Source organism: Poecilia formosa, unplaced genomic scaffold (genome assembly GCF_000485575.1).
Source record: "Poecilia formosa unplaced genomic scaffold, Poecilia_formosa-5.1.2 Scaffold36, whole genome shotgun sequence".
NCBI classification, from domain to species: Eukaryota; Metazoa; Chordata; class Actinopteri; order Cyprinodontiformes; family Poeciliidae; genus Poecilia; species Poecilia formosa.
The window spans coordinates 397,884-422,751 of NW_006799975.1; the positions used below are offsets into that span (position 1 = coordinate 397,884).

The 24,868-nt window shown below is 37.4% G+C and overlaps 1 protein-coding gene across 1 annotated transcript in view; it reads left to right on the forward strand.

Moving 5' to 3' along the window:
* Positions 1-24,868, forward strand: part of tsnare1 (T-SNARE Domain Containing 1) — a 69,742-nt gene that overhangs the window by 4,675 nt on the left and 40,199 nt on the right. The window contains exons 2-7 of the mRNA XM_016670683.1: positions 9,576-9,653; positions 10,494-10,563; positions 16,877-16,967; positions 17,073-17,147; positions 17,322-17,378; positions 20,637-20,792. Of these exons, the coding sequence (XP_016526169.1) occupies positions 9,576-9,653; positions 10,494-10,563; positions 16,877-16,967; positions 17,073-17,147; positions 17,322-17,378; positions 20,637-20,792 (527 nt within the window). The remainder of the gene's footprint in view (positions 1-9,575; positions 9,654-10,493; positions 10,564-16,876; positions 16,968-17,072; positions 17,148-17,321; positions 17,379-20,636; positions 20,793-24,868) is intronic.

Below are 24,868 nucleotides of genomic sequence, written 5' to 3' on the forward strand. Positions count from 1 at the left end.
CTTTTCCCCTTTGCAAAGAAACTTTCCAAAGACATCTGATCCGTTTCTTACTCATTTTACTGCTTGTGGGCTCAGCGTTGGCGCGCAAGTAATTGAGAGAATCCGGTTAAAGGATTTTCAAAATAAAAGATCCTCCAGACTCAAATAATACATAAAACGTAAATATTTAATTATTTTCTTGCGCGGCCCGGTACCAATTGGTCTACGGACCGGTACCGGTTCACGGACCGGGGGTTGGGGACCACTGGTGTAAACAACAGGACATTAGCTGATCACTGGGTGACCAGACACACAAACAGTGAATACACAAACCAAAGTGATTCCAAACCCTTCACCTCATTTTCAGAGGGCTGTTTCACAAAGCCAGGACAGTCACTTAAAGCCGGAATTTTCTGGATATCCTGGTTTACTTCAGCCTGGACTCTGTTTCACAAAAACAATAGCACATAAGTTACCATGGTGATGTATCTTGTGCAGCTGGCTTGCTCCAGACCAGGCTAACAGCCAGACTTAGATAATACTGGAGCCTTATCTGGTCAGTCAGATGAGGCCAGTCAGTCAGAAACTTATTATTTCTTTGCTTTGTCTGGCTGTATGGAATCAATTGCAGGGTAATGAATCAGACCTTGCTTTACCTAAAATTAAAAATAATATCCTGAAATGTTTTGCATTTCAGGATAATTCTTGAATTGTGCTTTATTAATTTACTATAAATGAATACAACACCAACCTTTCACAAACATGTCTTATGCGGGGTTAAGCACAACCCACATAAGGAGGTCTTAGCCCTCAATGCGGCCGTCTCAGGTTCGAATCCCGGCCTGGTGACCTTTGCTCCACATCTACCCTATCTCTCATTACTTTCCTATCCTAACATTTTCAAACAAAGGCCACTAGAGCCAAAACAACCTTTATGAAAAAACATGCCTTGCCTACCAATCTCTGCAGTTTTGTAAAAGGCTGGTAGATAGATAGATAGATAGATAGATAGATAGATAGATAGATAGATAGATAGATAGATAGATAGATAGATAGATAGATAGATAGGTGCAATCAACTCTCATTGAGTCACAAAATGTTATTTTCCATATCATGAACAATAAAACATGAAGTTAGTTTAGTTTCTTTCATAACTTCTTGCTTTATGATCTGTCAGACATTCAAAGCCGAGATCACTCCTGAAAGTTAACTGTAATGACAGTGAGGCAGCTCAGACCGGTTCATAATTTAGTTCCTAAGCTCTTGTTAAACATGGAGAAAGTACTAAGAAATAAAAACACATGGAGAAGGGTTTGAAAAGCCCATAACTTGGATCAAGTAGGCTGGATAATGAATTTACATTGCAGCTGCTCCAAAATGCCAGGGCACTGTTCAACCACAATAAGGTTGTTTTGTTGTTCTTTTGAACAATTATCCAAGTAAGAACACTGATCACAGTTATGGCAGCAGTCTCAGTCATAGTGAGGCAGCACAGGCCACAATGCCACGAGACACCAGAAAGAAAACATTGTGTTCACATTCACCCAAATATCCAGCAAGGTTGCTATGGAAACCAAAGAGGTTCTACACATTATTAAAACTAAAGCTAGCAATCTATGAGCAGCATAGCAAATAAGTAAAGGTAGATTTCTGCTACTTTGAGGACAGAACAGCAAAAAGGATAACATATTTGTTTCTTTTTTTTTATTTGCACATTTTTTTAATGTTCTATAGAGACTATCCAAGAGAAGTTTCACACACATTCTGTACATGTGTTGGACAACTTTGCGATCTACTATATTTCACAGCCTACCCAAACAGTTTCAAAACCAAATTTAAGTTTTCTTGTCAGTCTTCTCCAGGTCAACACAATATTAAATTACCTATTTACATTCAGTATCTTTATCAGAGTCTCCCTAAAACTCTACTATTATTCAATAATATCTGATCTTAGTTTGATATAAAATCCAGCCAGTTTTTGTATATGTTCTTAAATTTTCCAAATTCTAATCTCATGGAAAAAGTCAACCTTTCAGGGAACAAGATGTCTTCCACTGTTGCCCACATTTTTTCTCCCAGGGTGGTTTAACCATTAAACCTCACAGTGGTTTAATTTCACAGCAGTTATATGATGAGAGGCAGAATGCACCTTTTACAGATTGCCAGTTGTTCAAAATATCAATGAAATGTATGTACTTTTCAAAATTTGAAAACCGTCAAATTGCTTGCATATCATTATAGCATTTAGCAAATACAAACATTTTGGGAAGTTGAACTGAATTTTTTCTGACTTTTCCTGCTGTACTCACTCAAAGTGCTTTACACTACTGACACATTCACCCAGCCACACTGACTGTGGACACATTCATACACCAATACACAAATTGGTTGGCAACTTGGAGTTAAGTGCTTTGCCCAGGACAAGAACAACATGTTGTCGGAGGAAGCTAGAATCCAACCAACAACCTTTCCATTTCAAGTAGACTCTGTCCACTAAGCCACAGTCAGTAATCTGATATGTAAATGGCTGGTTTCAGCTGTATATTTTTGTTGAGTCCTGGACATTTGTGTCACAGTTTCCACCTGTATGTCCAATTCAATCACTTTCTTCACTTTGCCTCACTAAGTCATTATGGTCTAGTTTAGCAGTTCATCAAGGAAGAAAGGGAGTTTTTGTCACCAGAAAATAAGAAAAGACCCTCACAGTGGCTTTTTGTCTATAGACTGCAGAGACTGTAAGGATACAGTACATCTGCCTTTGATTTAGTACGGCCGTCAGCTTCTCTCTTAAAATCACTTCTGCTGTAGCCAGACAGATGGAAGGCTAAGTCTCTAGAAAGGTTTCCTTTCATCGTAGTGGAGCCTGGGTACATTATGAGGGGTATCCGTGGAGGTGATGTGAAGAAAATGTAGGCAGGATGGGGGGTAGAGCAGGAGCCTGTCAGATTTACCGACTGTTGCTCAGACTGATCTGAGGGGGAGCTCAGAAAATGATCAAAGCACAGGTTAAGTCTCTAATAGAGCTGTCGATTAGGCTAATCTCTCCACCCTCTCTCGGCGAACGCTCTCAGCCCTCCACCGTCTCTCTCTGCCTGAGAGGCAGCATGTCAGCACAAACACAACTCAGCGTCTCATGCATGATGGCATGACAACAGAGGTTTCAGTGTCAACACATATTGACGAGCCATATGCTGTTCTGATTAATGTGAGATTAAAAATAAAAGTAGTCCAGATACATTACAGAATTTATAATCGGTAGCTCAACAGCATCAAATAGCTGTTACAGTATGTAATAGTTTATGTTCATATTATTTGTTTTTAACTGAACAGTGATGTTCAATGAGGTGTGAGTTGTACCAGCTGGTCCTGAGTGCATATGGGCCACACTGGGGAGTATTATTATGTAAAATTGATTTTTTTGAGCTTTGCATCATGTTATGTTGTTATTCCCTCATCAAAACACACATGCAGTGTTTCTTTGATTTTTCCATGCATGTCAAAGAAATCTTTGAAATCCTTGAAAGGCACCTTCACCTCTGCTAGCTGCTGGTGCCACTAGTCTGGAAGAGCTAATACCTGGTGGAACTACATGGCTGCTGAGCTTAAAATACAAACTACTTCTCAGTCCCACAGTCCTAAAAACAGTTGTAAAGGGCATCATGTTGTGATGATGTCTTGAAGGCAAAATTTTACAATGAGTAGAAGCTTCTTAAAGACACAGAGGTCATTTTCAAGGCATTAAACTGAGAAGTCAGTTTCTGTGACATAGATACTTGATTGTGGTGGAAAATACAGCCCCTTTAATATGCACACATACATTCATCTCATTTAACACAAATAGAATGTTCCTACATGATGGAAATGTATTACCCAAACAATATCAAAACAAGTGGGTTCCCTAACATCACCCAACAACCACTGCTACATGTGTTTTCTTAGAAAAGGATGGGGCAAGCTCAGAGAGTGGGTTAGAGGAGATAAAATATACTGGATAAAATTATAATTATTATAGTTATTAAACTAAATTGAACAATCTGGTTCTTTGGAAAGAAGTACACTGAAGTAAAGATAGCGTTTTCTCAGAAAAATGAAATGAATACATCTATTGTTCGTTCTTCCTTTCTTCAAATACAAGTGCACTATAGATGGCACTGCCTGAATTTTCTTATGAATGATTATGAGTAATTCATGAGTCAATGCAATATTATGTATACATACAGGGTTAGCAACTGCTTGCAATCATATGATCATGTAATGTGTGAAATGTATAACCACAATATAAGGTTTTTCATTGTGGACTTTTAAAAATGATAAATCAAATTTTAGTTGATATGAAAATGTAATTTCTATGCTTGAGTAGTAGTCAGGAACATCTAGATTAGATGATATAATTATTTTCATTTAAAAAAATAGTTGAAATTCTACAACGGAAGCAGGTTTACCTCAGCCGGAGGAGAGAGAAAATCTGCTGACCTCAAAATCCCAACGTTCTTCCATCTTGGTGGTTAAACGGAATCCCACCTGACCGTCTGCAACAGATGAAGCAGCCCTCCGTTGTTGGACCTGACTCGTCCATCGCTCCACATGGTTAGCTGCCTTTGATGAGCACCCAGGAAATGTGGGTCTGCTTTATTAAGCTGTAATGAAGCACGAGGCTGGGCTGGATGTGACAAAGCTGTGATGAACGCTTGCTCCTTCAGCTCCATGCTCTGCTGATGGGCAGTAAGTGGCCAAAGTGGGCCACGTGTCAGACACCCACGCTCAGATTAATGGACCAACTGAGATACCATTGATCCAAGCTTATGTGGCCCTGCATCATAATACACAGCTGTGTTAACCTCAGCTTGAGTTTGCCTTGTAGATCCCAACATTACGTCCTGGGTGAACGACTGCTGCCCTTCTGATTGCCTGATGACTTCAGGCATTCAAAAACAGTTGCAGATTAAACTGTTGATGCTTTCTGTGAATTCTGCTTGGAGGCTCTGGGTTTTTAGAGAATGATGGTAGTTTATTGTGCGGTTATTAGGTAAAGATCAGGTTATTTCATTTCAAAGTTTACTTTCTGGCAAACCTCATTTAACCTCATTTATACTGCATGTTTGCTGTGACACACACAGATCAGGGGACTCTAAAAATCGTCATATCAATACCACAGGTAAAACTGTGCATGAGTTTAGATAAATTTGTACGTCTGTCGTAACTATAAGAGGCAGATGTGTTAAAAGTGTTTGTCTTACTGAAATGGCACTGATTATCTCCAAGGAAAAACACAATAACCTTCTGAACCTTACAAATCTTGTGTTTCTTTCAGGGTAGTTTTCTGGTAGATTTCAAGTAGAATTTGTCTAAGTAGTTCCTGGTTCCGTCAGTCCAAATACAGCCAGTCATGTTTTCTGGGGAAACTCCAGAGAAATGGAGCACATAAAAGATCTGCAAAGATGTTTCCTCAAATGTATGGGCAGATGCATCTGAGCGACATCCCGTGTTATGATGTGCAGTCTAGACCATCACTATTACAGACAAGCCTTTGGAGCCACTTTACCTCAGAGACTGGATTGAACTTTTTAGGACAATAAAAATGTCTGATCAGTGAGGAGACAACCAGTGACCCAGACTATAATGAGATGGGAGCTACTGATTAGACTCCTCTCTGATTTGAGAGTATAATTGTACAGGTTGCAGATTGTGTGAAACATGGCATTGATGATAATTTATCCCCAGCATGGCGGGGCTGTCGCCCAGTTCAGAACAAGACATGAAGACACTTTGCTTTGATTATTCTGTTCTTTTAAAAAGAGAGAGAGAAGCTAACTTTACTGATGATCATCACCTATAATCAGTTCACTGCAGTTTCTCATTAGCAATTTTAGATATGCTAAGTAAGAATATACTTCACAGCTTTCTTTATTATTTATTCATTTTTCCTCTGCAAACACTTGCTCTGATTAATTTCTCTGTGAATATTACATTTTTCTTTCTTTTGATTTTATTTACTAAAACATAAATAATAGTTAATGCTTTGTTATCAAATGTGATTAGACAATCAGTTATTTTTAATTGAGTTATTTATGTAATATTTTAGTTAAAGGGGAAGAACTACGTTTGTCTGTTTTTTCAGGCACAGAGTGCATTTTATTCCACTGTCAAGTAAATACAATAGTTTGAGTTTTAAAAATGCTGTATAGATACCAAAAACAAATGATATGTTTCTCTTTTTAACCTTTAAGAGGTTGAGAATCCAAAAGTGACAGAAGACAGAACTTTGAGTTCTGAAGGAACGAGTATAATTCTTTGCTGCTTATTTTGTGGGAAAACAGGATATTGTATTCCCTCTTGCTCAGTTTTACCAAATGTTAGTCAGCCAGAAAACACAGGAAATCTTTATGATCAAAGTAGTTCTGTCATTGTTGCCAAATTTTATCAATTTAATGTCTTAATCATACATAACTTTTGGTTGTACATGTATTTTTGTCCATGCATCTATTTTTGACAAAGACTTCCAGTTATGATTATTACTGATTTAAACAGTGTTGATCTTTAGGCCAGAATAGCTTTTATACTGTTGAAGATAATTTTTTTCTGGTTAAGAAAACCTCCTGAATTTCTCACAGTTAACAGAATAAATAATTGAACTTTATTTTACAGCACAGGGAATGTAGCAGCAGATGTAATCACAGATACATTATTATCAATTTTTATTATCTGACATCTGTTGCGCAGTGTTATTTATCTTATAGGAGAAACATAAATGGAAGATGGATGAGCTTTATGTTAAACGTGTGGTCATTCTGATTTAATATCAGTGTTTTTCAGTTGGAAAACAAACCTTTTTGTATGTATATCATTACATTGTAACAGTTATCAGATCTTCAGGTACTCTGCAGTACCTGAAGAGTTTATTGTGGATGTGAAGTTAATGATGTTCAGTCAGAATGTCACGGTACTCGCACAAGTACTTTTCAAATGTCTTTTTTATGTTTGACTTTTGCCTGCCTGCCTCAATGACACACTAACATTTACTACCTTCTTTCTTTTCACACTGTTGAGTATTTTAACATGTCTATCATTTTGTAGATATGCACTCATGATGATATCAGAATGAAGATTATTTTGAGCAGTTAATAGTTTGCAGTATTTGCTTAAAATGTGGGTTGGTGTGTTTTTGCATGGAGCTTATGAGGGTCATGATATGTATTGCAGCTTCAGACCATTAACCCCACATCCAACCCACCTGTCATTTAGCCATGATGTTCTTCTGAACAAGAAGAATCCAGCCCACAGATTCCAACCTAATGACTCTGTCTGTTGCATGATCATTACTGCAAAGAGACTCTTCATCAGAGGTGGTCTTCCATGCCCATTATTCATTGTAATATACATGCTCCATATTCATTTTGGAACAATAGCTCTATGTAGGGTAAATTCTCAAAAAAAAATAATCACAGGGTGCTTTGCGCATAGACAATTAAGGGAGAACATCAAGTTATGTGCTGCATAGTTCAGCCGATGGCCCCATCCAGAAAGTGTCACAGCTCAACAGAATCCTAGGCCAGCGGTAGCTTCAACACTGAGAGAAGATAACACCAAACAATGAAAAAATAGCAAATAATACAAAGTTTAAGAGGGGAAGGAGAATGCACAAAAGTGAGAAAATGAAAATGTGGCCATTTTGTTCTCCAGCAACCTAAGTCTATATCAGCATAGCTATAAAATCAACTCAGGATAACCAAGTGTATATCTCTAAATACAAGCTTTACCAAAATGAATAAAGTTTTCAACAAAATCTATTAGTTTTAAGCCCAGATTTAAAAGTAGGTCAAATATAACAACAGCATGTCTTACTTTAATAATTGAGGTCAATATAATGCCATTCAAATTAAGAGACCTGCTAAGTGGTTTCATTTTGGTTCAAACATGACAACTTCTGTTTTGTCTTAATTTAAAAACAGAAAATTTAAAGTCATTTAGGTTTATATGTCTTCAAGATGTAACCTACCTAACTAATTAGATTCAACATGATTTATGGAAGAATATACTTGTGTATCATCACTATAGCAATAGATAATTATCATATGATGTCTGTAATTTTACCAATAGGAAACATATAGAATATGTAAATGAATAGAATATATGCTATATAGAATAGAAGTAAATAGAACTAGCCCAAGTAACTTTCACTAGTTCATCAGCTCTGAAACATGACTGAAGCTCTTCAAAGCCGTCATTAACATTTAGATGCTCGCACAGTTGATGAGTAACTATTTTCTCAAGAATTTCATAAAATAAAGGAAGATTAGATATAGGTATGTAATTTACCAAAGCATCTTGAGCAAGAGAAGATTTCTTACATAAAGGTTTAATGACTGTGTGGCGTGTAGTATGATGTATTTACTGTGGCTAGGTTAATCATATCAGAAATTGGGAAAGTGATCAAAAAGAACACTTCCTTAAATAATTTTGGTTGGGATTGAGTCTAACATAGTTGACGTTAAAGGTTTAGATTAAGCTAATATTTTTGATAACTCACAGAGTTCAATTTAATACACTTCAAATATTTTAATGTTGCTGACTTCCATCCCCATCATTAATTTTCACTCATTGTCACTTGATATTTACATGCCTCTCTAAGTCATTGTACACTTGATTCATATCTCTATTATTTCAATATTTAGATTCATTGCAGGGAAAGAGAAGTTCCTAAATTTCATATCAAGACAAACATTTCTAAGTTGATAAAATACGGTCCAGAGATGACATTAGCAAAAATGTGAAGCTATATTTTAGATAATTTCTATCAACTTTGTTAAGCAAGATTTCATATAGAATAATTTGCACAAAGTGCAGAGGGAGCCCACCCACACACACAGGGGAGAGTATGCGGAAAGGCCTTGGCCATGATTTGATCCCAGGAACTTCTTGCTGCCAGGCAACAACACTAACAACTGAGTCTGTCCCTTCCCTAGATAGAAGCTCTGCTCCTGAAAAAAAGATATTTTAAAAAATGAATAAGAAACATCATTTTAAAATACTACTACTGCTGAATTGCATATTTAGAATACAAACTGTACCTGACCATTACTGTTGTATTCTAATATGCATTAGTATCAGTAATTAGGGCAGCAGCAGAACGGTTGGATTAGTCACGAACAGCTGAAGCTTGTACCTGCTTATATAAGGCTGGTTTCATTTTCTGGCTAAAATGCAGATAAGAGGAGCTTCATAGCGTGGCTGCAGAACTTCTTACTTTCATGTATATATAAACAGGGCTTTTGATAACAGACTAGAGTCACATGTCTGCTACTATGAAGAGTCCTGTGGTGCTTATTACTGTTTAGGCTCTGTTTAAATTTGTATTAATTATGTTCATATTGTGATGATTCTAGAGAAAAAACACGTCTTATTGTTAAACAATGCAAATGAGACATTTTTGTCAATCCACCTCCATTATCACTTGAGGAAGATGCCATAAGATCTGTCATTCTGGTGTCTCTGAACAAACAACCAGATACTTGTAAACCTTGATAATGTGCAGTGATTTTTGCAGTTCTGTACATGTTTTAAGATGTTGCCTTTCTCAAACTGTTTTTTCTTCAAAGCCACACAGGTCAGCCCTTCAGAACTACAAGATGTGTTTCAAGAAGCCTCCTCCAATATTTTCCAGATCAACGGCAATGGTAGAGTCATGACTCACCACCTAAACTTGTTGTGGTTTGAATGTGTGTGGGTGACATGAAAACACACGCTTCTTTAAACTCTACGTTTTATGTACTTTGTAAATGTCTCCTCTTTGAGAGTTTTTATTGACCTTGACTCATACCCCTCCAAGACTAGGAACTTATTTAGCTGGAAGTAATTATTGATCCTCATTGACAAACTTTAAGAAATTGTGTACTTTTCTTAAAAAAAAAAACAAACATAAAAAACAAATAAATAAAAACAATAATCTGAAGTAAAGCATTAATGTTTAATTTAAGGAACACAGTGACCACAGCTGCAAGTGAATAGAAAAAATCTGCTAATACTTCAGACTCCAAGAGTTGCCTAGTTTAAGCCAATCAGCATGAAGGGAAAGAAATGGTACTCCTGGATTGACTGCTCTGTAAATGCCAGCCAATAACTTGCCAAGTCTCCTGTTTTGGCCGGGAAGCCACTGTATTTTACCCCTCTTACCCGCAGTGCTCCTGTATCAGTATTTTGCCCTAAATTTCCTGTATTATGAAATAATGGTATTTTCCCCAGCTCCCATTCTTACAGTAGTCTGGATTGACTGGCTACTGTACACTCATTGTTCTATTAGAACACAACAATGGATTTAAATTTCATTCTGGAGATATTTATTGACAGGATGATTTTGTGATTATTAACATTACTAAAACAAAGTGGTAATTTTGAAAGAATTCCAATGTATTCTTTAAAAATATTAAGCTTGCCTAACTGATTCTTAAAGTGTCTGGAAGTGTGTGTGAGATCCTTTGATGTCCTCAAAAGTTTGTTTCATGCGTTTGTTTCTTCAGTTGTCACCTTGGAGAAAAATCTTCAGTCACTCGGTACTTCCAGAGATACAACAGAGCTACGACAGAGCCTGTGAGTCTCACACACACACACGCAAACACACACACACACACACGTCTGCATACACACCCTTGCTGTTACGGCTAAGCATTCTTATTTTCTCTTTGTTTTTAAAATCCTATTGATTGTTGTTTTCAGCCAAGCTTCTGCAAATGGCCAGATTCTACATTGTTGACAAAGTGTCCAATCTAAGATGATTGCACCCGTTTAAAATGCATCACCTCCTGCTGTTTTAGTTGGCATGTCATCAATTCCATCCAACAATTTTATGACAGCCTTGGAAGCTTTCAATGCTTGGCTGCTATTACTTTTACCTGTCTGTATTTTTCTACTGCATTGATGCTGTTCGATAAAAAGAGAAAGAAACAAGGAATCCAGTTGTTCCAAAAGATTTACACAGAATGATGCTTTTGTTCATTCAGTTGTAATCCAGATTTATGTATAAGTAGAGCCACTGCTTGTTCACAGTCTCTGTTAGCCCACTGTTTACAGTACTTGTAATGTTCACAATCCTATGCACTTTTTTTATATTTTATCACATTTCATTTCATTGTCTGTTTTTGTCATGTGACCAAGATAACTTAGTGCATAATTTTATAGTGATTTTTAAAATTTTCAGTAGTTTTTGTGGTTGTCTTTACTCAACAGTAACAGAAACAAAGGAGAAGACAGGCAGTAAATGGCCAACCCACTAATTGAAACTTCGGACAACATGACGACTGGCAGTGTTGATACACGGCTTAAACAAAACTTTAGTTCACTCTAGGAGAGCTACCATCTCGCCCAGCCACCTGAACCAAATGAACTATTCATCAGAGAAAGAGCCAAACGTCCCATGTTAACAGTGGAAGAGCCTGTTGATAGGAACACTCATATAATCTGGTCTTCAAGGAGCAGAGACAAGAAAAAAAAAAAAAAAACAATTCCAAAAGAAAATCATAACAAGTTCCATTTTTGTTAATAATCCTGAACATTAGACACAATACTGTCTAAATTAAAAACATGTACCATTTCTCTACTACACAGTATTATGAATTAATAGTTAATCTGCAACAACCTAATATCACCTCAAATTTACATAGACAATAAATGATAAAAACCACTTTTTTTTACAGCAGGGAGAAGGTAGAATATGCCACAGATATTTATTCACACATTGTGTTGATGTGATTCTCCACCTCATCCTCCTCCACTCTTACACAACCAGCCAGCATCACTTTCCCTCTCAAACCCACATTAGTGTGGGGTCCTGTTGCTTTCCTGCCATGCATGAGTAACTGTAGGTGTATATTTCATCTGAAATGCATATTTAGATGTCACGTGGAATCCAAACCTGCACCTTTGTGTATGATAGCAGTGAAGAGGGCTTTTTCTTTATGACATAGAAACAGGTATATTCCTGGTGAACCAGGAATCACAAGTTAAAAATGTCTCATGTAAATCTTTAAAGTCTATGAATGAATGTTAATATTTTTTTTCAGTTAAGATGTGGAGATATTGTAGATGCACAGAACAAACTTTACAGAACTTCAAAGATGTGTCCCTCTGATTCTTATTTTTTTCGTATTTGGTGAACAGTGGAAATAAATCTGGAATATAATCTGCTTTTTGCTACAAACTGACCTGATCACATTGTTCACCCAGATTCTGCTTCAGATCATTCCGCTGCCATCAGATAAACTGAGAAGAAGAATTCTGAAAGCTGCTTGATGTTTTCAGCTAAGATATTGACTGGGCTGCTGTGATGAATTGACTCCACTTTTACGTTGGCAAGGTGTCATCATAGTACTCTTGCTTTTTGTGACTTTAGTCATTGCTTGCTTTTAAAAAAAACATTTTGATTTGTCAGGTGAATCGATGCGAGTGCAGCAGGCTGAGAGAAGCAACTCCAGCATGTATGTTAAAAGATCGTCAGAGCTCAGAAAATTGGACACTATCAGTTAGAATCCTGAAATTATGACCGCAGTCTAAGAACAGCCAGCACTCCTTCATCGTGCTCTGCAGAATGCAGATCCCACTCGATGCCTCCCCCGAGCCTCACACCTTCCCCTGCAGCCAGCTGCTCCCAGCTTCCCTCATCACAACCAGCCCAGCCCCAAAGGAAAAGCAAATGGCAGACACACAGGAGAAACATACGACCAGAGTGGCTGATTGAAATTTGCAGAATAAGCATCTCCACTTTCACCATGCTGTTTATAACTGGAAGCAGGTAGTGGCAGGACTCTGACCAGCTGATTTCCTGCTGGGCAGTGATGCTGTTCAGGTCCAGAGAGGTGGACGGGATCTGATTGTTGTGAGTGGGACTCCTGCTGACGCACTGATGAATCATTACAGATCAAAAGCACCAATGCACGGGTCAGACAGTATTTTTAAATGATAGCTGACATTTTAAAGATATCTGTTCTGTTTCTCCCAGTGACACCAGAAAACGGTTGGTTATTCATTAAGAAAGAGCTGATTAATTCAATTAAAAAGTTTTTTTTAATTTATTTATTTTTATTTTATTTTATTTTTTTTATCCATCATAGATTACTGTTTTATTATAGAAAATATAGATTTCACCCAACCCAACAACCAGTGGCGATAGGCACCAACCACCTGCAAGCCTACAAGGATAAGTGGATATAGACAATGGATGGATGGATAAAGCTTTATTTTCATTTTCAGTCATTCTGTTGTAGATTTGCTGCAGTGTTTGGGATTATATTCCCAAACTGTTCTTCATCCTAGGTTCAGCAATTAACAGAGTTTGACTTCTGTTGTTCCATAAAAATTCTATTGACTACTTTTTGACAAATGTCAAATAGGTGTGATTTAAAAATTGATACAGCTTTACATTGTTCTGATATTTACTGAAAGATTTCTTTTTCATTTTTTATCATAAATACTGAGTTGAATGAAAAGTTGTTTAAAATAACCGACATTTTCAAGTCTTTATTTCCATTTATTATGATGATTTATGAGAGTTTGCTTACAACTGAAGGAAACAAGACATGTAAGACTAGAATATTACATAAGAATAAAGTAATACTGGGTGTGCTGTGGTGGCGCAGGGATTAAGCACAACCCATGTATGGAGGCCTTAGTCCTCAACGAAGCTGTCGCAGGTTCAATTTCCGGCCTAGCAACCTTTGCCGTATGTCTTTCCCCATCTCTTATTACCAACTTTCCTGTCAATTAACTATCAAATAAAGGTCACTAGAGCCAATAAAGCCTTTTAAAAAAGTAATACTGAAATGAAAAATATATTTAATATTAGCTTACAGGTTATTTTCAAAAGGTAGTTTTAATTTTAGAAATGAATGCATATCATAACTTATTAAATACACTGCTCAAAAAAATAAAGGGAACACTCAAATAACACATCCTAGATCTCAATGAATGAAATATTCTCATTGAATACTTTGTTCTGTACAAAGTTGAATGTGCTGACAACAAAATCACACAAAAATCATCAATGGAAATCAAATTTATTAACCAATGGAGGCCTGGATTTGGAGCCACACACAAAATTAAAGTGAAATGTTCCCTTTATTTTTTGAGCAGTATATATATATATATATATATATTTTTTTTTTTTTTAATTAATTTATTTTATTTTTTTTAACCGACAGACCCAAAGTTATGTTGACAAGCGTCTTCTGTGGTCTACCGGTCCTTCCCTTGCCATCAGTTTTATGGGGATCAATATCTGAGTAACCATAACTGAACCGTTTTTGTGTAGCAGCCCATCTCTGCACACCAGACCGACACAGTGTCAAGTCAGGAAAATTGCACAGAGGAGTGATGTGTGTATTGTAACCCCAGGACGACCTGACAGCATGGATATTTAATAACAGTCTTAACCTGACTTTCTAGGAGACATGCTGCAGTTATGAAAATGGTTGTACGTTCTACCTCTTCCCTGAGCAGATCTTGTCACAGACAAAAAGCAAACATGAAAGAAGTTTCAGAAGAGTATGAATGTTACAATGTTGAGTTAGGTTAATCATCACTATGTTACTCAAAGGAAATAAACCCATGTTTAAGAAAGCTACCTTTCTTAAACATGGGTTTATAATGAAATTAAGCTTTTAAGGATATAAATGAATAATTAGAATGGTTCAGTCAGGATAAGCTGTTTGCTTCTTACCATTCACAACAGCACATATTTCATAGATAGTAGTAGTAGAGAGTAATAGTAGTTATAGTGGGAAACATGTTTAAAGAGTCTCACCAGTCTGTTTCTATGAATCACTCTTAGGTTCCAGTCACTAAAACTGAATGTGTTGTGATGTTTGCATGCACAAAATACAGCATAGTCAGCTGTTAACTTATATATCCAAACAAATCCACTAGTCAGTGGTTTTTAATGATGAACAAAGTTCATCATTAAAATCATCTGATTTCCAGGCCAATTTGAGAATTTTCAAATTAGGTCACTATTTTATTGACAAAGGGGGAAAAAAAGCACAATCCGTGAACTCACCTTTTACAGAGAAATGCATGCTAATTATTTAATAACATTTCAAACTGAGTTCTAGTTTGGCGTAGAAGAAAAAGTTTGGGAACCACTGCTATACACTATATGTTTTTATCTTTTCTCCTGGTAACACATTGTGTTTTTATCAGCAATTCTGTTGAATGTGAGTGGCTAAGGCCCAGTTGAACAAGGTTATTGTTTTACAGGTATTTTTTTGCTGTGAACCACTTGCTAAACTTGTGGACAAGTTTAGCATGTGGATAAGTTTAGCATCTCCATAAGCTAAACTTGCTTATCTTGATAAAAACTAGTAATTCCTGGACAGGTTTTCTAATATGGAGAATTTTTCTGAAGTGTTGTTTGTGAGATATCTATGTGAACTGATTAGTCAGAGAACACCAGACCCACGTATCAAATGCTCACAATCACTTAAAAAACTCTTTGCAAACATTTTTTTAATAGCATTGTCATTTTTTTTTTTGAAACTTGAAAAGTGAACTGAGAAAAATATTGACTATGAGGAAAGTGAACCCAGTGCCAGAGAAAACATCACCTCCAGTACTCTCTCCTACTGGCACAGCATGGTACTGCAGCACTATTGAATGGAAGTGTAAATATGTTTTCAAACACTGAGGGAAAAATGTGGAGCAGGTATTCATCTGATTTAAATGAAACAATATTTAACATAGTACTGTTAAATATTTCCTGACATGAAACCAAGGAAAAGGGACCAAACTTAAAACAAGTTGGACCTTTTAGTCATATGCTGTGCAATAATGCACAGCACATGGATGATATACTGTGAAAATAAGACAAACATGTAAACAACCCACAAAAACTCACTTGCTCTTTCTGTGTTGACAATTAAATGTTGTTTGTCTTTTAGTCTGGAAGAAGCTCTAAAACATCTGCTGCCATCAGAAGGTCAATGTTTGTGTGTGTTCATCTGAAACCGGTTAATATTTTATGGGTCATCGTTGACCTCAGACAGAGAGATCAGATAAACCTCTCTCTCTGAGTTGTAGCCTTTTCTACATGGGTGCCACAGCCATTATTAATGCGGTGGGTAGTCCTGCATCAGCAAAACTATAGCTAGTCATAAACGTGAAATGTTTAAGCCAAAATTTCTTTGTAAAGCACCAACAAAACAGACAATACAGCCAGAGATGGTGGAAAGCAAGGCAAGAGCTGTTCTGATTTCTTATTTTGTATAAGTATTGTGGCAATACATTACTACACCCAGATTCTTGATTGATGCAGTACATCAATCATGTTCTTACAATATTCTCATAGATAAGAGTATTACTAATATTAGCTTTATGAACAACAACAGCAACGATAATATTGATGCTAATAGTGCCATAACAACATAATAGCATAATATAATCAAGCTAGTGTCTTTTTTTGTGTAGAGCATTTCCTTATGCAGAAGTCTGAAATGTTTTTAATGTTTGAACACGGTCACACTGCTCCATAGTTTCAGACCACAGACTGAAACCCTAAAACTTCTTCTTGTGGTTCTGCTCTTTGAATTTACATTTTCCCCTGAGATTATGAAGTCCTTGTTTTGAAAACAACTTTTGGATATTTTCTGGTAACTTTTAATTTTTTACTTTAAATAAGATACACACTGTTTGAAAATTCACACAGTCAATAAATTTTCATAATGCATTATTTATAAATAATAGGCTTTGTGATCCAGGTAGCAAATCTTATTGATATTTGCTATTTTTGGTAATTGATTTGTGTTTGTGGTTAATAAAGTGACCAGTGGATTATATGTATGGCTTCGGTATCTATGCTGAGAACATGTCATCTCATGCCTTCCTATAAGACAGAACTTTGTCTCTGTCTCTGTCCCAGACATTCCACTCAGCAGCAGACCAACAAAGTCATCACCAGCACAAGTCTTCTCATCAAACAACTCTCTGATATAATCAGCGGCTCTTCACGGGTATTTTATGCTGCCACTCCTCCCTCATGGGTTGTCAATTGAAGAATAAACAGCAGATTACACAATACTTGTGCTAATTAAAGCTAATCTTGTTTTGCTGCACAGCAAGATCGTTTACGTCTGACCAGACTGAAGACTGAACTCTCAGATTCTGTGCAGCGCTACGGGGATCTTCAGAAGGTAGCTGGAATTCAAAGCCATGTTCCATTGGCTGTTTGGAGATAAATCAACTGGCATTTCTGGCAGAAAACCATACATATCTGTTCACATGGAGGCAGGGATATAAAAAAATATTTTAATATAGAGGAGAAACCCGTTTTCTTGACCCTGTCTATTCATTTGGTTCTCTTGCAGAAAATCGCAGAGCGGTCAAGGGCCTTGCTCCCTTCAGCACAGAAAGACGAGAAGAAGGTGAGTTGATGCAGTGGGTGAAAATCTTCCTTTTTTTCCGCCATCATTCATGTGAGAGTGGCATGATGAACTAAGATGAGATGAAATGAGAGGTCTGGGTGAAAGTGTGATTTATTTACACAAAGAAAATCCCATCCATCCATCCATCCATCCATCCATCCATCCATCCATCCATCCATCCATCCATCCATCCATCCATCCATCCATCTCAGAGGGATCAATGCTGCCCCCTATCAATGCAGCATTTACTTTCTGCGTCACCCATTGCATTTGTACTGTGCATTTATGGCCAATCAGAAGGACACAGATTCATTAAGTATACTAGACAGGCTGTGGAACATCAATATGTTTAGCACATATGTGATCAAATATATTCCTGATACAAAGAGAGACAGCAATGAATGTGCCAGCTGCCTGCTTCAGTCAGTGTGTGATAGTAAACCTCCAGAGATGAGGCACAGCTCCTCACTGCTGCACCTCACTGTATTCCCATGTTGAACATGTAATGAGTAAATTCAGCATTTCAACTATAAAAATATTGAAATGATACAGTTTTTAAAACCTGATGGTTCTACACATTTATAAAACAGTCAAGTGGACAAATTGTTTTTGTTTGACGTCAGATGAGGCACCGCCTTTCCCCAACTGCACGTCACTGGCAGAGAGAACACAAATTACTTGTTGAGTTGAATTTTAAAATGGTTGTGGTTAAATCTATAGCAGTGAGTTAAGCACATTTAGCTTACTAGAGCAGCTGCTGGTCCAAAATAATTACTAGTACTTATTTGGAGAACTGCAACAGCCTGATGTGGGTTTGATGAGTTGGTCAGCAGTGCCCACCCAGTTTCACATTCCTCACTGAATGAACACATTGCCACTATGCCCTTATTGATGCCCTTATTGTCCCACCCATTATATACAGCCACCATGGTAAAAGGATTACCCTATCTCCATGCCGATGTTTTGTTCATGCTTTAACCCTTGTGTTTACAGATGGGGTCCAACTGACCTCACACCCGTATCACTTGTATCATTTGCCTTAGTCCTCGTATGTTTGCCTCAGTCCTCACACGCACAAGGGTTTAGTAATCTGAGAACCTTTTTGTTGTTTTATGTCTATTTAAGTGCTGTGCTCCAGAAGGAGGTCTCACCAAGACCCTGCAAAGTGCATCCACATTCTGGACAGTTTTTTTTTTTATGTCTTAGTGAAGCAATAATATAGAACAAAGGGGGCATAAGTGTTTGGTTCTGTCAGCAGCTCTGTGTTCTAATAACAGAGTTATTCAATGACATTTACTGTACTCTTAACTGGAAGCTTGATCTGGCAGAAACGGTTTAATAAGGAACATTTGTTTCCACATAGAACCCCTACAATCCATCTTTTTTTATGATACGAAAGTCACATAAATTATTTTGTTTCTCTCTGAAAGGCACATTAGCAAGGTCTGCAAGAATGCGACAGAGAGGCCTCCGGGGGTGGAAAGCTGAATGGTAAATTATATTTCTCTGACCACTTTCATTGTGTCCTGGCAAGTTCACTAATCAGTGGGTGTGCTATGGAACAACTAGTTGGTCTAAAAACATCTTATGCACTGTGGATCAAGTAAAAGCATTTGCAGTGGAAGAATATCAAATCATGAAAGGCGACATTTTGAATCTCATACATATGCATCCGCAAGCATTTTCTCAACCAAAGGTATTGACTGTTTCCCCACACAGTTCTTTAAAATAACCATCATAATGGACTAGAAATCAATAGGAGGAAACTTGAAGTTGTTTGAGCATGTCAGCAGCTTGTGAACTTATGGAATAAAGTGTCAGCATGATTGTCTTGACAGTTTTTTCCCCTCATCTGTTTGCTAAACTAATTCATTCCACAGTGGCGTGTATCTTTGTGGAGGAGTGAGCACACTGTTACAGAATTAGCTGACTGGTGAGTCACACTGGCCAATAGACACAGCGCTGTGAGTCAGCCCAGGTTGGTCCCTGCGCTCTGACACATACTGGCCCCTCAACAAGGAAGTAGCTGTGCAATCAACCTCACAAAAGTGAAACATATTAGCAATGCAAAAAAAGGAAACCATGCCTTTTTCTAACTCTGGCTCCTGTTCTGTTTTCTTTCCTTTGCATGTTTCAGTGGGAGCATGTGGAATAAATGTGGCTCTACATTCACTTAGTCACTGTAGCAAAATGCACTAAACAGACATTTTGTCATTATTTATTGCTAATTTGTTTTCCAGTTGTTATGAAAAGATGCACAGAATTGAATTCCCAGGACATTACTGCAGCGTCTTAGTATAGTTTTAATACTCACCTGTTTAAAAACCATTTCAGAAAGTATGTGGTAGCAGCTACAATCATGTCTAAAGGTTTCAGCAGCACTGAACATTTCTCATTTCAATGTTTCATACTTTTAAAAAAATGGTTTTCCTGTAATGTTAAATTGTTTCATTACCACAGCTACAGCCCACTGTCAATCTTGAGCTTGATCCATGCTGTTTGTTATGGAGAGCATGAGTGTGATCAACTCTGCTAAAACATTCCTCCTGGCTCTGATTGGTTGTTTCTGACAGGGAGCTGCATAATTTATGCAAGTGACAGGAGAACCACTGTGACCTTTCAACAAAAAGGTAATTTAAGGTGTTTATAAGATGAAAACACAAAACAAAAAAGCAACAAACGTCACATATTCTCAAATGTTATAATCAAAAGGATAAAAATTATCATAAAACATTGGAATAATGACTAAAATTAATAATATTCCAGTTAGAATTTATGAAAGTCAACTCTAAACAGGTGGGCATTTAGCATTGATTTAATGTAGCTCCGTGTTTCGACTGCTTTCCAGTTTTCTAGACGTTTGTTCCAGATTTGTGGTGCATAGAAGCTGCATACTGTTTCTCCATGCTTGGTTCTGGTTCTGATGCAGAGCAGTCCAGAACCAGAAAGCCTGAGTGGTCTGGAAGGTTGATCCAACAACAGAAGATCTTTAATGTATTTTGGTGTTAAGTCCATTTAGTGTTTTTAAGTGTTTTAATTCTCTGAGCTCCAGACAGCCAGTGGAAGAACCTAAGAAGTGGGGTGATGTGCTCTATCTTGCTGGTTTTAGTGAGAACTCTGACCTGTCAAGGTTACTTCAACTGAAGATAAACACCAGGGTATTCATGTCATGTTTGCATGTTTTCTACAGGTTTTAGTTCAATTACATGACAACTTTATAGATGATTCTAATGTTTGTGTTATTTAATGTGCCCTCAGAGTCCCCAGACTCCATCCAGTGACCTGAACCAAGAGGACCCACTTTTTGGAGAAGCAGTAGGTGCTGAGGAAGGAGTCCAAGCTTTCCTGTCTGAGATCAGTGAGGAGGATGTGGAGGTGCTTCGTCAAAGAGAGGAGGCTCTGCTTCAGATAGAAGTAAGGGATCACCATAATAAATCTGGAGGTTTGAAATAAAGTCCAATTGAGTGAGCTACCAACCCAGTGACTCTAGAGATAAGAACTGCTGAAGGAGTTGTCATGAGTTGTGGTTTGTGGTGGTGAGAATGAACGCTGACGACCGAAGTTGTGATGAAGATGATGAATTTATGATGAATATAGCTCAAACACAGTCCAGCACAGGCGGCACGGCAGGAACACTAGCACACAGCTAATACTGGTAGCAACTGAAAAACTGAAGACGAGACCTTAACCAACACAGGACTATACAGTTCGATTGTAATGGCAAGCAGACAAACGACAAAATGACTTACGACGAGGAACACAGACAACAGGTGGGACTAAATACACTGGGAGGGTAATCACAGGAACGAGACACAGCTGGGATCAATCAAGACAGCACAGAGACTCACAGGGAAAAACAGGACTAGACACAGAAAGAAACTCAAAACACAGAAAAACACAGAACCTAACAGGAGTGATGATGGACTATGACTCTAAAGTGGTAGAAACAAAACACTGTTGTGTTGCTGAGTATGTATAATTATGGTACCTCGGAGCAGAGAACTACAATCAAGTTTAAACATTAAAAGTGATTATGATTTAACTCTGTCAATATACATTCAAAAATACTTAATTTATCCCATATTTCCATTTGATGTGGGAAAATAACTTCAACAATTTGTGCAATTTGTTTACTATAAAATCTGGGTAAGAAACTCCAGTCTCTACATCTGTAGTTTGGTCTGAATCATGTCTGATAAGTTAACCAGAGAGCTCACAGTGGTCCTTCATGGAGCAAGCTACCATAGATTTCAAGGTCAATGTTAGCCCCGCCCACTAGCTTACACCAGCTAGTGCTCAGTCTTGAACATAAATAACAATCAGACGTCAGGGTGTGCCCCGAACCCCCCACTCTGTTTGATGGGTGCAGTTGACAGTTTGAATTATTACACGATGTGCTTCAACATACGAGCATGAAATAAATTAATTTGTGAAATATTTAGATGTCGGTTTTAAAATGAACTCCACGCATTTAATATACATATAATTAATTCTATGTTTGATTGATTATATTTGTATTTATTTCCTGTTAAAATAAATTAATGACTCATTAATATCCTTTTTTCATATTTATTGATTGTAATATAGCACTCTTCACTTTCCATAGAATTGGGTGAAAAAAGGAGAGAAAGAAAAACAACATTGTTTTATGTTTCTTCAAATACTAGCAGCCTGGAGGCGAACACAGGTGTAGCTAGGAAGTTTAAATTCACTCAGGCAACATTTTCTTCTGCTTCCTTCAAAAGCGTATTAACATTTTGTCACAGTTCTCCCAAGTTGCTTCTGGATATTGAAAGCTTCCCAATTATCAAGGCTTGTTGTGCCTTTACCTGAAAAGCATGTTTGGAATTAAAATGTTTTTCAACTTACCTTTTAGAGCAGGCATGAAATACCACATTCTGTACAAGAGCTACAACTCTACAGAGATGTTTCTATTCATAGATGGATCTTTAAACCATCAGTCTGGCACCTAATACCTATTGATTGATGAACACTTTGTCAACCTAAAAATGGATAAAAACTTGAAACTTGATAACTTGGTTTTGACAAATTTGTGACTCATTTGATAAGGCATTTTTAGTTTAAATACAGAGCCAGCTGTATACGGTAGGAACATCCACAATCACCATCATAATTAACCTTCACGATGTGCTTCCCTGTTCAATGCTTCCCTGTATTTTGCCTGTATTTTTGTTTAGCATCTTCCAGGAACAACATCAGACTTGACGCTGCAAAATACTACATTTTGCCCTTACATGTGTAAGCAGCACAGAAACACCTATATGGTGACTAAGATTAAGAGCACATGTGACAGACTGGCAACCTGTCCAGGGTGTTAGCTGGAGATAGGCACCAGCACCCCTCACGACCCCACTAAGGGACAAGGGTGTTAAAAAATGGATGGATGGATTAAGAGCACAGAAGGTCATGGCTGCCTTTATGCCAGAAGAGTTTTTACTAATTTCCTTTAAGTGTAGGACAATTTAAATCTGGTTTTAAAATAACATTCATTGAAATTAGAGACAAATTCAATCTCATAAAAATTAAAAAATTTTCATGGCAAAAACTGACTTCAGCTGCATTTGTTATCCACAAGAACATCTGACTGTATGGAAGCAGTTAGAAACCTGACACAGGCGGTCAGATTCGTCTTTTAAAATGACAGGCCTTTACATGGCAGCCCCATTCCAGACCGCGGCCTGCCATCTAGCTCTCTCAAGGCTAATGATAATGTTTTAGGAGCACTTTAGGCATAATGAAGACGTATCTTAGTGCCCAGTTGAGCTGTCTGAACTTCATCAGTGCTCCATATCAGCTAATCCTACCACAAAGAGTCGGGTTCTGAATAAGAACGAATAAAGGAAGAGCATCTATCTTTTTTTTCCCCATGCAGTGACATGTAGTGAAAGAACAGCAGTACAAAATGACAGTCTCATTTTAGCACTGTGGCAGAGATGGGCCAGGCAGATGATTGGTGTTCAGGCAGGGTCGCCTGGCTTGCTCTTTAGTCATAGCTGTATGGACAAATGTCACCAGCAGCACTTAGGCACGGGCTAAGGGGCTTGACGTTTCTCCTTTGGGGAGTGATACAATCTGACAATGCTCTTTTTCATCTCCACACCCCCTTTCTTTCCATCCAAACACCCTCCCACTCACATCTCTTCCCACCAGTAAATCAGGAGTGAGTCCCAACAAACCTCACTTTTCTTTTAACTTTCCTCCCAAAGGACCAAGAGAACCTGGTATCTGTCATCATTATCAGTTTCTCTTCCTCGCTCATGAAAAGTTTGGATCTGAGGTTAATTTCCCCCCCTCAGAGACCAGAGAGCTGAGGAGCCTTACAAAGTTGCAGCTCTAACTGACAGTCATGTTGCTTTAACTGGAAGTGAGAACTTCTGTGCCATCTGCAGTTTAGAAAACCTTTTCACTTTCAACTATTTTTGGTTATTATAGATCTCTTATCAGCTTTTAGGGTTGACACCAGAACATATATGATGATATATGTTCTGACAGTGAGGCTGATATATCTCTATCCAGCCAATGCTGCACTTCATATCCCCATTTTAACTTTCACCTTCCATCTGCACTTTATGTGCTTTGGCACAGGATACAATTTTTATCAAAAATTAATTTTGAAAAAAAATAAAAAAGGGCATAGGACAGGACAGTGTTCAAGGGGAATCTGAACACTTCACATGGCTCATAGGTAAGAAAAAGCATCAACTAGTAAATCATGCCTATCCTGCCATTGCACCTTGAAGATTATGAGTCCTCTGGAATTACCGTTTAGCTCCAGAGCTATAGCTGAAATCTACACAAGATTAATTTTAATAAGCATACAGTGTTTTATTCATATTCAGCAGAAACTTCAAATATTAAGTTAATAATGAAACATGTTTATTATTAGATTGTATTGTTTTACTTCTCATCACAACCTGATCAGCTTATTTATTGATATCATTTTGCATACAGCTGGCTGCCCCATCAGAATGAATGAGAATATCAGCCTTGCGTGACATCAAAACACTAATCTTCCACTGAAACGTTTTTATGTTCTATTTCAGGTTTCACGTTCCACTAATAAGTGACAGGAAATGTTCTCCTTGCAATTGTGAAATTAAGACATGGAAGAAAGAAATTATAGTCCCAACTGACACATGAATATATCTGTCATAGAGTAGATATACTGTTTCATAAAAACAATACATACATTTTCTTCTAATAAGTCCTATAAGAACTAACATTTGATTGCTCAATAAATAAGAGTGCTAATAAGCATGTGTATGAGACATTTTGGTGTAACATCCAAAATTCACTCCTATAAGACAATTTATATGAGATTGAAGGGAGTGTTTTAGGGATGAACAATATCGGATTTTTGATCGATATCCGATATGCCGATATACTGAAACTCATTTGGTCAAAAACCAATATCAATACAGATATTGGTAACACTTTATTTGAAGGGGGTTGAATAAGACTGCCATGAC